Below are 13,371 nucleotides of genomic sequence, written 5' to 3'. Positions count from 1 at the left end.
TAGAAGGCATCAGCCACTGGGCGACAGACCACATTGGACGTCGAAGTACATCATGCCACCAGTTGGCCCAGAAGTCTGTAACCAAGGCCCGATTAGCCTGATCCTTCAACTTCCTTTAATTAAACACTCACCTTTCAAGTTAGGAGTAGACAATCGGAAACCTCCGAATAGACTCGGATGTGTCCATGTTTCTCCAGCAATATCATGGGAGATACTTGAGATAATGCCGACGGCAACGAAAGAGAAAAATGCGTGAGACCCGTCAAGGAAAAATTGAGCGCTGACGATACGCGCGACGCGTCCTATCCAGCTGCATATTGTTTGGGTTACCGTCACGGTTGGATGCGCTTCAAGCCTCTCTGCAGCACTCTCAATGATCCTCTCCACAGAAATGCCATTATCATGAACAAACAACATGAGATAGAAATCGAACCACAGATATGCAAGTAGCATCCGTCGTGCTTGGGTCCAGAGAAAGGACCAACGGCTGGGCTGCCAGTGACTGACCCGTTTCCAGGAGCGACGATCACCCTGCACATCAATGATGTGGCTCACAGGAGGGAGATGGCGTATGGACCCGTGACTCCAGCCAATGGAGCGGGGATTTGAGACGATGTCGATGATGCAAAAAATGCGACGAAGGGTACAAGGTGGTGGGAAAGACTCCCAGCTGTAGAAACTGCCCACCTTTCTCAGGCGCCGCATGGACAGTGGATTGGAGACGACGAGAAGTTCTACGGCCCGCACTGGGTGATAGACCGACATAAATCCCGTCATATAGTTGAAAAGCGGGCTTGCGTCTGGATGCTGTACAGAGTACAAAGAGTAGAGAATACTGAGCCCGCAACATCCATATCGCAAGCGAGCAGAGTCCACAAGATACTCGTAGAACAAGAGACCAAACCCATAGATACCAAATGGTACAACCATCCAAATCACAGAAATAATGAGGTCGAGATAGTGTGCCGCCATTTGGATCGGTCCGCAGCCAACATCAAAGCAGAATAAATACTTGAAACAAATTCTCCGCAGTGCTGTAGAAGCATGGCAAAATGACTGCGGGGTTCTTCTAATCCCTCGTTATCCCTGCGTGCTATTTCGGTCTTCTAGTTGAAGATTTGCGCATATTTTACCAGCAGTGGCATGATGGCGGCAACGGGCCTTGCATAGTGCATCGAGTCACAATTCTGGCATTGCGCACGGACGAGCCTTCCATCTTAGGACACAGAGATGACCTGAAATACCGATGGGCTAATTGTGAGCTTCCGCGAAGTGGACACTGACATTCGTTTAATTGACAGGTCGTGCAAACCACCAAACTATCGGATCTTGACGGGGCCAATAGTTTATGCACGTCTGTAGTTTCTTTTGCCGTTCGGACACAATTACCCCTTGCGCGAAACAGACTTCGGATGGGTATTTTGACTGGAACCGGGTTCTCTCAGAAAATAAAAAAGTAGAAAAAATAAAAATAAAAGTAGAAAAAGGCCTTTTGATACCTTTTTCCTCCGGCGACAAATAGATTTCAATTACTTCACCCGTTACAGACGGACCTTTCAGCATTTTTACCCACGCTATCGACATGAGCCGCGATATCTCTGGCCCAGCTGGAGAAGATGCACCACCTTCAATTGCAATTATAGGGATGGCAATGCGGTTGCCAGGAGGCGTGCGATCTGCTGCAGATTTCTGGCAGCTACTGAGTGAAGGACGTGATGGGAGGTGCATCGTCCCCGATTCACGGTATAATGAGGAAGGATTTTTTTCAGAGTCCGGAGCGCATTCAGTAAGAATGCGGCATGGTTATTACCTTCAAGAGGATTTGGAGACAGTGGATACATCATTCTTTGACATGGAGGGGCTGCAGCCTTCTCGAATGGATCCCCAGCAAAAGATGCTTCTGCATGTGGTATGGGACTGCCTTGAGAATGGTGGGCAGGTTGACTGGCGTGGAAAGCCCATCGGCTGCTTTGTCGGCACGTATGGAGGAGATTGGGAAGAGATCGAGTTCAGGGATTCCCAAAATGCACACAACTTCCATATGATTGGACACGGAAAGTTTTCACTGGCAAATGTCATCTCCTATGAATTCCATTTCAATGGTCCCAGGTGAGAATGGTCTGTGATATAAACAAAATCGCGTTTTCGCTAAGGGAAAAACAGTATGACAATTGAGACTGGATGTTCTTCATCCATGGTAGCCTTGAATCAAGCCTGCCAGGCTCTAATTTTGCGAAGTTGCTCTGCGGCCATTGTTGCGGGATCTAATCTGATCCTCACGCCCACTGTCGCAATGCATGGGTCAGGACTTAGTGTTTTCTCACCCTCGGGAACTTCCAAGTGCTTCGATGCCTCCGCAGATGGATATGGAAGGGGAGAGGCTGTCAATGCAGTTTGTATCAAACTGCTGGATGATGCCATCAGAGATGGTGACCCAGTTCGAGCTGTCATCCGCTCTAGCACGGTCAATTGCGATGGTCGAAGCCCCGGAATTACTACACCATCTGCAGAGGCTCAAGAAGCTCTTATTAGGGACGCATACAAGCGGGCATTCATTAGTGATCTCTCACAGACTGCCTTCGTTGAGTGCCACGGTACTGGAACACTAGCAGGCGATCCAATCGAGTGCTCGGCGATCGCCAAGACCTTTCTAGATGGAGTATATATTGGCTCTGTTGGTTTTTCCATGCATCCTTGCACTTAGATGAGCTCGAAGTTCTGACTAGAATACCAGGCTAAAGCCAACGTTGGCCATTCTGAAGGGGCATCTGGGCTCACAAGCCTCATAAAAGCAGTACTTTCCCTGGAGAACAGGCTAATACCGCCCAACATCCACTTCCATCAACCAAATCCACGGAGTGTGTATTGATTGATTAATTCCCAGTGCGTGTTGCTAATAGAGACTCTAGTCCCTTGGAAAGATGGACATCTGCATGTCCCTAAAACACTTACTGCATGGCCCAAGAATCGAAAGGAGAGGATCAGTGTCAGTAATTTTGGAATTGGAGGTACAAACGCGCATGTGAGTATTCCATCCCTAATTCTCGAAGATGCACGGTTCATTGACGAAAGCCTAGGTAATTCTCGACTCCTTTTCCCCATTATATTCCACGGCTGCAACTGAAGATGAGGTCAACCAATCAAAGCCTCTGCTGCTTGTTATATCTGCAAAGAGCCAGGAGGCGCTGCTGCGTCGAGAAGAGAGTCTGCTAAAGTACATGAAGTTGCATCCGACCCGCCTTGGCGATCTAGGGTATACCCTAGGCACTCGCCGTGAACATCTTTCCCACAGGCGCTTTTTAATCAAGCCTGCCGGTAGAGGCTCCAGCATAATGAGCACTAAACGCGGGATTGCCGGCCGCATCCCTGAATTAACATTCGTTTTCACGGGCCAAGGCGCCCAGTGGGCCGGGATGGGTAGAGGTTTGATGAACTGCTTCCAAAGCTTGCGGGAGGATGTACGCTTCCTAGACAGCGTCTTACAAAGCATAGAAAGGCGGCCTTCGTGGAGTATAGAAGGTGAATTTACTGCGAATAAACAAGCCCGAAATCTCAAACAATGGCTTACTGAAGAACCTTATAGAAGTGCTTGCCAGTGCCGACAGTGATCGCATCAATATGCCCCAGATTTCGCAGACTGTTTGCTGTGCGTTGCAGATTACAGTGGTAAATCTTCTCGCAAACTGGGGTGTCAAACCTGATTCAGTTATTGGTCATTCGAGTGGTGAGATTGCGGCTGCATATGCCGCGGGTGCAATTACAGCCGAGTCTGCTATCGCTCTGAGCTACTACCGTGGATTGCTAGTAGACGAATTGGGCAAGATTGGAGCGATGGCAGCTATTGGCCTCGGTCGAAGGCAAGTAGCATCTTATTTACGAAAAGCCGTGGTGATCGCTTGCGAAAACAGTCCTAATAGCGTTACCCTGTCTGGGGAGTCACGCCAAGTCGAAGAAGTGATGGAAAAAATCAAATCAGATCACCCAGATGCGCTGTGTAGACTGCTGCGTGTTAACAGAGCATATCATTCCGGTAATATGGGCCAGTTAAATTTCTACAACAGCGCAATTGAAAAGCTAACTTTACGGTAGAATCCATGGTTTCAATTGGGAAGGCATATGAGACCCACATTCGATCCTACATCACGACTAAGCACACAATGATTCCAATGTTTTCCAGTATGACAGGGCAAAAGATCTCGAACCCGAAACAGCTTGACTCTCAATACTGGATCCAGAACCTGGTGTCACCGGTCCTGTTCCGGGGCGCTGCTGAGTTCGTTATGCAGGACAATATAAAGCCATTCTTTTTGGAAATTGGTCCACATTCTGCTCTTGCGGCACCTCTGAGGGACATATTCCAGTCATTGGGTGACGCAGAAAAGGAAGTGTCCTATGCTTCATGCCTCATCCGGGGGCAGGAGCAGGAATTGTCTCTTCTTACGGCTGTTGGTGAGCTATTTCTCGCCGGCCTTCCCATTGACCTTGCCGCTATCAACGGTCATGGGCATGTTCTCACTGATTTTGATCCCTATCCCTGGGAAATTGGAAAGGCAGAATGGTCTGAGAGCCGGATTACACGGGAGTGGAGATTCCGCAAACATGCACACCACGAGCTCTTGGGTTCCCGAGTCGTCGAATCGACACCATTTGAGCCATCGTGGAGGAATATGCTTCACATTGACGACGTCCCTTGGCTCTGGGACCATCAAATCGGGGGCTCGACTGTGTTTCCTTGCGCAGGATATATCGTGATGGCGGGTGAGGCCATTCGGCAGATCACCGGGTGTTCCAAATATTGTCTGAGACGCCTCCGCATGAACAAAGCATTGACACTCGATGATCGTGAGAAAGCAGAAGTCTTGTCTAACTTTCGGCTAGTCCGACCAACTGAAGAGCTAGGGTCTGGGTGGTATGAATTCTCCGTTGCAAGCTTTCGGCGAGGTTCATGGGTGAAGCATTGCACCGGAGAGGTACGAAGTGAAGCCTCTTCACCCGCCTCGCAAGATATCAGGGGTCTGCCGCGAGCCGTAACGCCCCAGCTTTGGTATGACAATTTGAAGGCACGCGGTCTTGAGTATGGGCCACGGTTTAGACTGCTCCAGAATATATCGGCTCATCCGATACAGCTATCAGCGACGGCCAACCTGGAGATAGAGGAAATTGGGTATGAAGTCGATGCTCCTACAATCGATCAGTGCTTGCAGCTCGTAGCAGTTGCCATGTCCAACGGCCTTTCCCGGAAGTGTGAATCAGTTGGATTCCCTGTTTATATTCATGAAGTCTTTGTCGGCAAGACAGGACCGGACCTGTTTCTTGAAGCGACCGCAACCGAAACCCCTCTAGGTGTGACTTCTGGGTCCGCGACTGCACAATGGGGAAGCGAAGTCACAGTGAAAATTGATGGTGTCGAGTTTATAGGGTTCGACGAGGGCCTCTCGCAAGGTGGAGATCAACTGTGCTCTAACCTTGTGTGGGCTCCTGATGTGGATCTGTTACCGGAGGGGCATGTTCTATCGCCTCCAGAACCAGCTGTAGCCATCGCCAACGAACCATATGGGCCAAGACAACAGCTTTTCGACATGTGCATAATCGAGACTGCAAGACGCATAGCTTCTTTGGAGCCCGCCTCGGAGCATCTGCACAAATACCAGCAATGGATGATCACAAAGTCTGCCGCAATCTTAGACAGTCTCAATTCTGCGCTCTCTCCAGAAGACAGATCATTCCTAGAAGTGCCCAGAAATGATTGGAGCAGAATTCTGGCAGCACTCAAGTGGCAAATTGATGAAGCCATGCCACTAAGCAAACATTTTGCGGAGCTGTCCCTTGTTGTTCTGGAAAATTGCGTCGACATCGTACGAGGAAAATGTCAGCCATTAGGTTTGATGATGGAAAATCAGGCCTTGTCCAGGCTCTACAATACTGGAGACAGCAGAAACTACGAAGGATTTCTAGAACTTTTAGGACACAGCCAACCGGACCTCAAGATTGTCGAGATTGGAGCAGGCACTGGAGCAACGACTGCAAGGGCACTGAAATGCTTCCATCCTAATGGCTGCAACCGCCAGTATTCGCGATATCTCTTCACTGATATTTCTTCGGCTTTCTTTCCATCGGCCAAAGAGAGATTTAAAGAACATGATGCGATTGAATTTGCGGTGTTGGATATCAGTCAGGCCCCAGAGAGCCAGCAGATCGAGCATGAAGGATTTGATCTAGTGGTTGCGTCGAATGTGTGTTGGTTAAAGAGAACTTTAGGGAACTTTAGGGAACTTTAGGGAACTTTAGGAGCAGACCGCTAACATTGATAGGTTCTCCATGCAACTTCCAGTATCCAAGAATCTTTAAAAAACGTCAAATCCCTGCTCAAGCCCGGTGGTCGTGTACTGATCGAAGAAATCTGCTCTGGTGAGTGGTAAACAAAACGAAGATGCAGAAACAATGGAAACTAACTCATTTACAGAGGCCCAACCTATCGACTATATAATGGTATACATTCCTTCCTTGCCAGCCCGCGCAATAACTATAGTACTAATGGTCATAGGGGGTTCTTCCTGGATGGTGGATAGGTGAGAGCGATAATCGTGCTGACGCACCATATATTTCGGTGGAGCGTTGGACTGCGGAGTTACGAGCAGCTGGGTTTGAAGGTATCCAGGCGGCAGCAGGTGAAACAGAGATATACATGACCTCCATAGTAGCTTCTCTCCCACCGCTGTCACAGGACGCCAAAAAAAGCGTCGTGAACATTCTCTCTCACCCAGAGAAGAACCGATGGGCAACTAATTTTGCCAACAGAATAGAGACCTTCGGTTTCTCCGTCCGTTGGTGCACCATTTCAGAACCACCGCCCGCCAATCAAGACGTGATTTCTCTTCTCGATCTGGAAGAGCCGTTCTTATACTCCCTCACAAACTATCAACTTACACAACTTCAGCAGTATCTCTCGTCTTGTGAATCAACCCGCTTATTATGGGTCACCCGCAGTATTCAGATGCGTTGTTCTGATCCCCGTTACGGACTGACCTTGGGCTTCGCGCGAACAATGCGCACAGAATACGAAATGGACTTCGCCACGGTGGAGGTGGAGGACTTCGACCAGCTTGCAGAAGATAGTCTTGTTGAGATCTACCAGAAGTTTCAGCAACAGCGCGTTTACCGTGACAAAACAGTTGACCATGAGTATTCCGTCCAACAAGGTGTGGTTCATATTCCAAGGTACCATTGGAGTGACCTTTCGAAAAACTTGCTCGAGGATGCTTCACCAGAGGCCTCCAAAACGCTCACGGTGGAGCAACCGGGGATTCTGGATTCTCTGAGATGGATCGAACATACCCTCCCCGCTCTTGGCGCGGATGAGGTAGAGGTCGATGTGAAATTCGTGGGCCTCAACTTCCGGGTTAGCCACAGCACACTTGCCAATAAGGAATGACTCAAAGCTGATGTTGAGGACTAGGACTTGATGGTGACCTTGGGGATGCTAAAAGCTAAGAATGAGATCGGTCTGGAGGGCAGCGGGGTGGTTCGGCGCGTCGGATGCGATGTCGAACATCTCCGCGAAGGGGATAGAGTGATGTTCCTTGCCACGCCGGCGTTCAGTACTCGCATTGTTGTTCCAGGGCCCTTAGTCGTTGCGATACCTGCTGAACTCTCCTTGGACCAAGCGGCTACCATTGGGTGTGCATACACGACTGCAGCGTATTGTCTACTGAACGTTGGACGACTCCAGAAGGATCAGGTATGAAATTTCCAGCTTGCATCCGTCATATTGCTTGCTGATCATAATAGTCTGTATTGATTCACTCCGCTGCTGGAGGAGTGGGGATTGCGTCCATCATGCTGTGCCAGATGCTCGGTGTAGAGGTGAGTTGGACAAAAAGGAGTTATGAATTCCGTCGTCTCGTCAGTTTGGAGCAATATTTTCTGATCGGCACAGATTTTCGCTACGGTCGGCAACAAAGAAAAAGCACGGTATCTTACCGACACGTTTGGAATTCGAAAAGAACACATTTTCGATTCTCGTAGTACATCCTTCGCCCCCAATTTGCTGAAACGAACCCGTGGGCGAGGTGTTGATCTCGTCCTAAACTCACTAGCCGGAGAACTGTTGCTGGCATCATGGGAATGCGTGGCAGAAGGGGGCATGATGGTGGAAATTGGCAAGCGAGACTTGATGGGCCATGCTATGTTGCCCATGGATCGATTCCTTGCCAACAGGTCCTTTGTGGGAGTTGATATTCTCTCACTTGCCAAATCACGACCCCAAGTTGTGCGAGCGTGAGTTGGTCCAACTATCTTACAAGTAAAGATTGCGGTTATTTGTTGACAGAATGGACGAACAGGTGCTTGAATCAAGTTTCCGCCCTCTTGGCCAAGAAATCCATCGCGCCCATTCAGCCCATGCATACCTTCGCAGGTGATAGAATCACTGAGGCGTTTAAGTATATGCAGGACGGGAAACACATGGGGAAGATAGTCGTTCAAATCCCAGAAGAGACCTCACACCTTCCAATGTCCAAGGCCCCGACCCATATCGCTTTCTGCAGTGATGGCGCCTATCTCCTCATCGGTGGACTAGGAGGTCTTGGTCGTGCAGTGGCGCAATGGATGGTCGAAAAAGGGGCCAAATACCTGGTCTTCCTTTCACGTAACGCCGGGGCTGGAGATCATGATCGCCAATTTATTGATAATCTAGAGCTCCAGGGGTGTCATTCTCTTTTGATCCAGGGTGATGTTGCCAATTTCGCCGATGCCAAGAGAGCAGTCGCTGCCAGCTGCAGGCCTATAAAGGGGATGATACACATGGCAATGCTCATGAAGGTAAGCATAAATCTCTAATGGACACCCATCGGAAAGGGCTGAACTTATTTGACATGAATTCCAGGACTCCCCATTCTTCAGCATGACCCATGAGCAGTGGACAGAAGCACTCCGGCCTAAAGTGGAGGGGGTGTGGAATTTGCACAAGGTCTTGCAGTCCAGCAGCCTCGATTTTTTCGTCATGTTCAGCTCTGTCGCGGCTGCGGCTGGATCTGCTGGGCAAGCGAACTATACGGCAGCCAATACCTTCCTCGGCGCCTTTGCCCGTTACCGCCAGTCTCTTGGGCTTCCCGCCTCTGTTCTTGATATTGGTTGGATCACTGACATTGGCTATGTTAGTCAGCGCCCAGAGCTCTTGGAGGTGATGCGATCCAAGAGCTTTATTCCGCTACGAGAGATCCATCTCCTGTCAGCCATGCAGTTGGTTCTGTGTCCGCCCCGAGTGGTCGACGGGGCTCGGTCAAAATTCCTTGACGAGCATCATCTTTCGATTGGCTTGGGTCTTCTGTGGGCCCAGGCTTCCAATGACGTCCGATGTAAAGACGCCCGTTACCGTCACGACCCAGCAGTAAAAGTCGCCCGCCTCGAATCACGACTGATAGAGGACAGCACTATCAAAAGCCTTCTCCGCTCAGTGGATGAAGATCCCGAGATTCTGAAGCTTGCCGAAACGGTTGATCTTATCACCAGGGAAATGGCACTTCTGATGGGGCCCTATACGGTGGCGGTCAAAAATGAAGACTGGGCCGCAATGGGAGAAATCTCGGTAGACTCGCTGGTGGCCGTGGAAGCTCGAGCATGGTTGAAGCGCAATCTAGGAGTAGAGCTTGGCCTTGTTGACATCGCGACAGCAGGCACTGTTCACGGCGTTGTCTCTCTGACTATGGCTGCACTAATTCTGAAATATTCCGTCAGGTCTTGAATCTAGCGCATGAGATGGTAGAAGCCCGGCCTATGCAATGAAGTTAGTTTTCGAAGCATCACTCGTCAATCAACCTGAGTAATTTGCCTAGAGGTATTCCAATACACACTAAACTTGGAACTCAAATTCATGATGGATGGATGGATAGATTAATTGATTAATTATTTGTGCCTGATACCCGAATGGTGGCCTAGGAACCCGGGGGAAGGGACAAAAAAGAAAAAGATAATTGCTGTGCATCATCCGTGAATCGAACACGGGCCTCGTCGATGGCAACGACGAATTCTACCACTAGACCAATGATGCTGCTTTGATGTCAGGAAGTTCGCTGATTAACTCTATGTGTGCATAGCCAAGTTCCATGAAGCAGCAACTGCCATTCAATCGGCTACATGCAGCATGTCAACGTGGGACGACTAAGTCTGGGGAGCAGGTCTGGAAACAAAGAAAAATTCAGCGACAGGGGTCTTCCAATCTTAACACTTGTAGACTCTGCAGAATATCCTCAGCCTGTGGAGAATGTAGGTGACTTCCGTAATATAAAACGGTCGCATCTTTCCCAAGGGATTGCTGGATTAGATCGCGACCTCCGGGGTGATCGTTCATAAAGGTTGCCACGTCGTAAATAATCCCATTTATGGCGACCAGGAAGTTGCCATCCTCAGACTGCGTCATGTATTCTTCCCAGCTAATCTGCGGCAGCTTGGACAAAGCCCGAGTCTTCGCCTTTTGACCACCTTGGCGTTCCTTCCTTGTTTTCCGCTGGGTCAGACGAGCTTGTTCTATCTGAAGAGGGGTGGCACTTTTTAGGTCAGTCGCCAACCCAAGTTTCCCCCATAGCCAGATAATCCATCGCGAGAAGTCTGGCTCTGTCCAACTGACTCCATTCCGGTAATCGGTCGGGAATGTGTGATGAAAGTTGTGGTTGGCTTCCCCAAGTGTGATAACGGCGAGAAGGGGAACATTCCGTGCGGTTGTGCTTGAAGAGTAGGGTTGAGTCCCAGCCCAGGATGCGTGAGCCACTGAGTTGATCAAGAAAGTAATATGCTGCGTCACGATGATCCGATATAGACCCGCATATAACATTCCACCTTTCCAGTCGTCCCAGCCGTAATGCGCAACCATCCCAGGAAGAAGAATGCCGGCCGCGATGACAATAGGCCAATATAATCGGTCTTGCCAAATAACCACTGGATCCTCCCTGAGATCTGACAAGTCGACTGGACCCCATATGGCTTCATTGAGTCCGAGTAGCCAACCAATGTGGGAGAATAGCAGCCCTCGTTTAGCGTTGTATGGATCTTGATCTGTGTCCGTATACATATGATGGGCCCGATGATGTTTCACCCACCATAGAATGGGCCATTGGTTCTGGGCAGCGCCAACAATGGCAAGCATAATCCGGACACCAATGCAAGCGGAGAAGGACCGATGAGCCCAAAGTCGATGATATCCTACGGTCGCATTAGCCACATCTTTCCATGGCGGGGAAAGTCTCCGGGTGCAGTAGTCGACTGACCAATCGTAATGCTGAAGCCTCCTATAATACCCCAAGCGATAGCCAAGATGATTGTATTTTGCCTAGGGAGGACATATGGAGCTGCTAAATGGATGAAAATTATTGGGCCTAAAAGACTCATGTGAAGAAGCCGATGTAAATGCTGTTGGTACCACATAAGTTCGAACATCCAGGTGTACTGGGAAGCTGAACGAGACGTTGCTTGGGCAATCTTCGCTTTTGGCCCTGACATTGTGATGGAAGTTCCCTGAAATAGGCTGAAGTCATTGCTTTGCACTTGAAACCAGATCTCAAAGAATTTTCTTTCCACAGTAGCAGACCGTCATGTTTATAAGGTACAATTCATGTTCCAGACGGCAACTAACCCTTGCTTTGGCGCATGCAAACAATGCCTTAGATTGAAGTTTCCGGACACAGACTCATCACAAAACTAGTATGTTTGACAGGTACTTCTGCCTTGCCACCTAGTGCCTCGTATGCTTTTTCTTTTCTAAACTTAAAAGAAAAAGGATTTCCACATTCAAAGATCTAAGCGTGCGGTATTCAGAGGTATGGAGTTGATGCATCCTATAACAGGAGCCACTCTCATTGTGACTGCTTTCGTGCTATTGGTTTCTAGTTTGTAGTTCTACATCTATACTTCTGTCCAAGTTCGGTGGTTCTCTGTCGGCCTAATACGTCTGCCTCTCAAATCAGACTATTCCCTCGCTTTGGTTGCTGCTAAACCTGTATCTTTCGTAGGATTTCATCAACCGGTTTTATAGACCTAGAAAATGTCCTGCGCTATTTCATGGTTTCTAACTTCTACACTGGCTACCTGAGCTGTTCCTGAATCCTTGAGACAGCCAGCATACTTAAGGGATCTGCGGTTGCTAAGGGGTAAATAGACAGTGTGGCTTCAACTGGTGGAATTCTCAGCGCACGTAAACTCTCCGCGCGCGTGCAGCCGTGCCAGGCAGTAGATGCACCTTTATTACGACTTGCAGATTCGTCATTTTCTACTTTCGCAGACCTACAAGGTGCCTACTCCGTGCTCTTATCAATCAGCTCGTCGCCCAAATCCGATCGGAGTAAAAAGTTTACTAGACAACATTCGCCGAGCCTGTAGAGTACGATGAGACATTATAATAAACACTGGCTTGATAATAAGATGGATCGGATGGATTCAAAACCAGTCGGTGGCCAGATATGCGTGGCAGACATACTCCATGAATAGCCTTCACCCACATCCTCGAGTGGCTGCCAGCTTGGCAGGCAAGTAATGTTAAGATTTTCGACACTGAGCCAGGTTATACGGGGTTTCCAAGAACCCTAGCGCCCCCCAAAATAGAACAAGGGGCAATGTCAAGTGCTCTTTCATAGCCCAAGGGTCGTGACGGCATACTAACACCGTAACTCTTGGCGGGACGAACAATTGCCGAGCTCCACGTCGGAATCATATGAAACCGGGTCTAGCCGAGGTGGTTTTGGGGCATGACGATTATTCCCCGGATTGTCCAAGCTATCCCCAGCATTTCCGAATTTTGCAAATGGCGAGGAGGATCTGCCGGAATGGGGTGCTCCACTGCGCAACAATGGCGAGTCCACAATTCAGATGTAGACCAACCCAGACTAAGATGTGGAGGCAGAACAAGAATAAGGTGATGATAGTGCACAGGTGGCATGATGGACACCAAGCGGGGCTCGCAAGCACCTCGCAAGAATGTCTCGAAGCAGCCACGCCGGTTCCCCCGCGCCGAGAGGATCAACGCGCGGTCATAGGGCGCGCCGTCGAAGTTTCTGGGGAACCGGGGCCACTGTGCCCCCCGGTCGATGAACGGATCCATATCGATGGTCCAATCCGTAGCCCTGAAGGTTGGGAGCCCATGAACTTTGCATATGTAGGGTCTGGCGGAGGCGCGGCCCTCTCAGTACTTGCATAGCCGGCTGAGAGGATCTTCGATCCTACCGCAGCGTCCGACATGCGACGGCAGAAGTGGACGGCCCCCATCGACCTCGTTAGTGTGCCATGTGTTGGTTGCATAGTCCGACCGAACCCCACGTTCTCATATTAAGACGATTGGCCCTGCGACCTCGCCAAATTCTAGCCACCGATATTCACGACTCGATC

At 49.5% G+C, this 13,371-nt stretch overlaps 2 protein-coding genes across 2 annotated transcripts; one reads left to right on the top strand and one right to left on the bottom strand.

Moving 5' to 3' along the window:
* Window positions 1-1,792: 1,792 nt before the first annotated feature.
* N7482_004489 (uncharacterized protein) lies at window positions 1,793-9,742 on the top strand (the record flags this gene model as incomplete). The annotated part of the gene is made up of 15 exons (XM_056686614.1): window positions 1,793-2,109; window positions 2,164-2,674; window positions 2,735-2,858; window positions 2,910-3,022; window positions 3,078-3,519; window positions 3,584-4,030; window positions 4,090-6,233; window positions 6,312-6,408; window positions 6,464-6,489; window positions 6,545-7,399; window positions 7,457-7,738; window positions 7,789-7,863; window positions 7,937-8,277; window positions 8,343-8,820; window positions 8,885-9,742. The coding sequence occupies 15 exons, from the start codon at window positions 1,793-1,795 to the stop codon at window positions 9,740-9,742; spliced, it is 7,110 nt and encodes a 2,369-aa protein (XP_056545356.1).
* A 453-nt stretch (window positions 9,743-10,195) lies between these two features.
* On the bottom strand, window positions 10,196-11,065 carry N7482_004488 (uncharacterized protein; the record flags this gene model as incomplete). The annotated part of the gene is made up of 1 exon (XM_056686613.1): window positions 10,196-11,065. The coding sequence occupies one exon, from the start codon at window positions 11,063-11,065 to the stop codon at window positions 10,196-10,198; it is 870 nt and encodes a 289-aa protein (XP_056545355.1).
* Window positions 11,066-13,371: the final 2,306 nt, after the last annotated feature.

The sequence above is a fragment of the Penicillium canariense genome, assembly GCF_028826845.1.
Source record: "Penicillium canariense strain IBT 26290 chromosome Unknown utg000002l_segment0_segment0, whole genome shotgun sequence".
Taxonomy (NCBI): Eukaryota; Fungi; Ascomycota; class Eurotiomycetes; order Eurotiales; family Aspergillaceae; genus Penicillium; species Penicillium canariense.
Note: the sequence above shows the minus strand (reverse complement) of the source record. Positions and strands in the feature narration are given on the sequence as shown.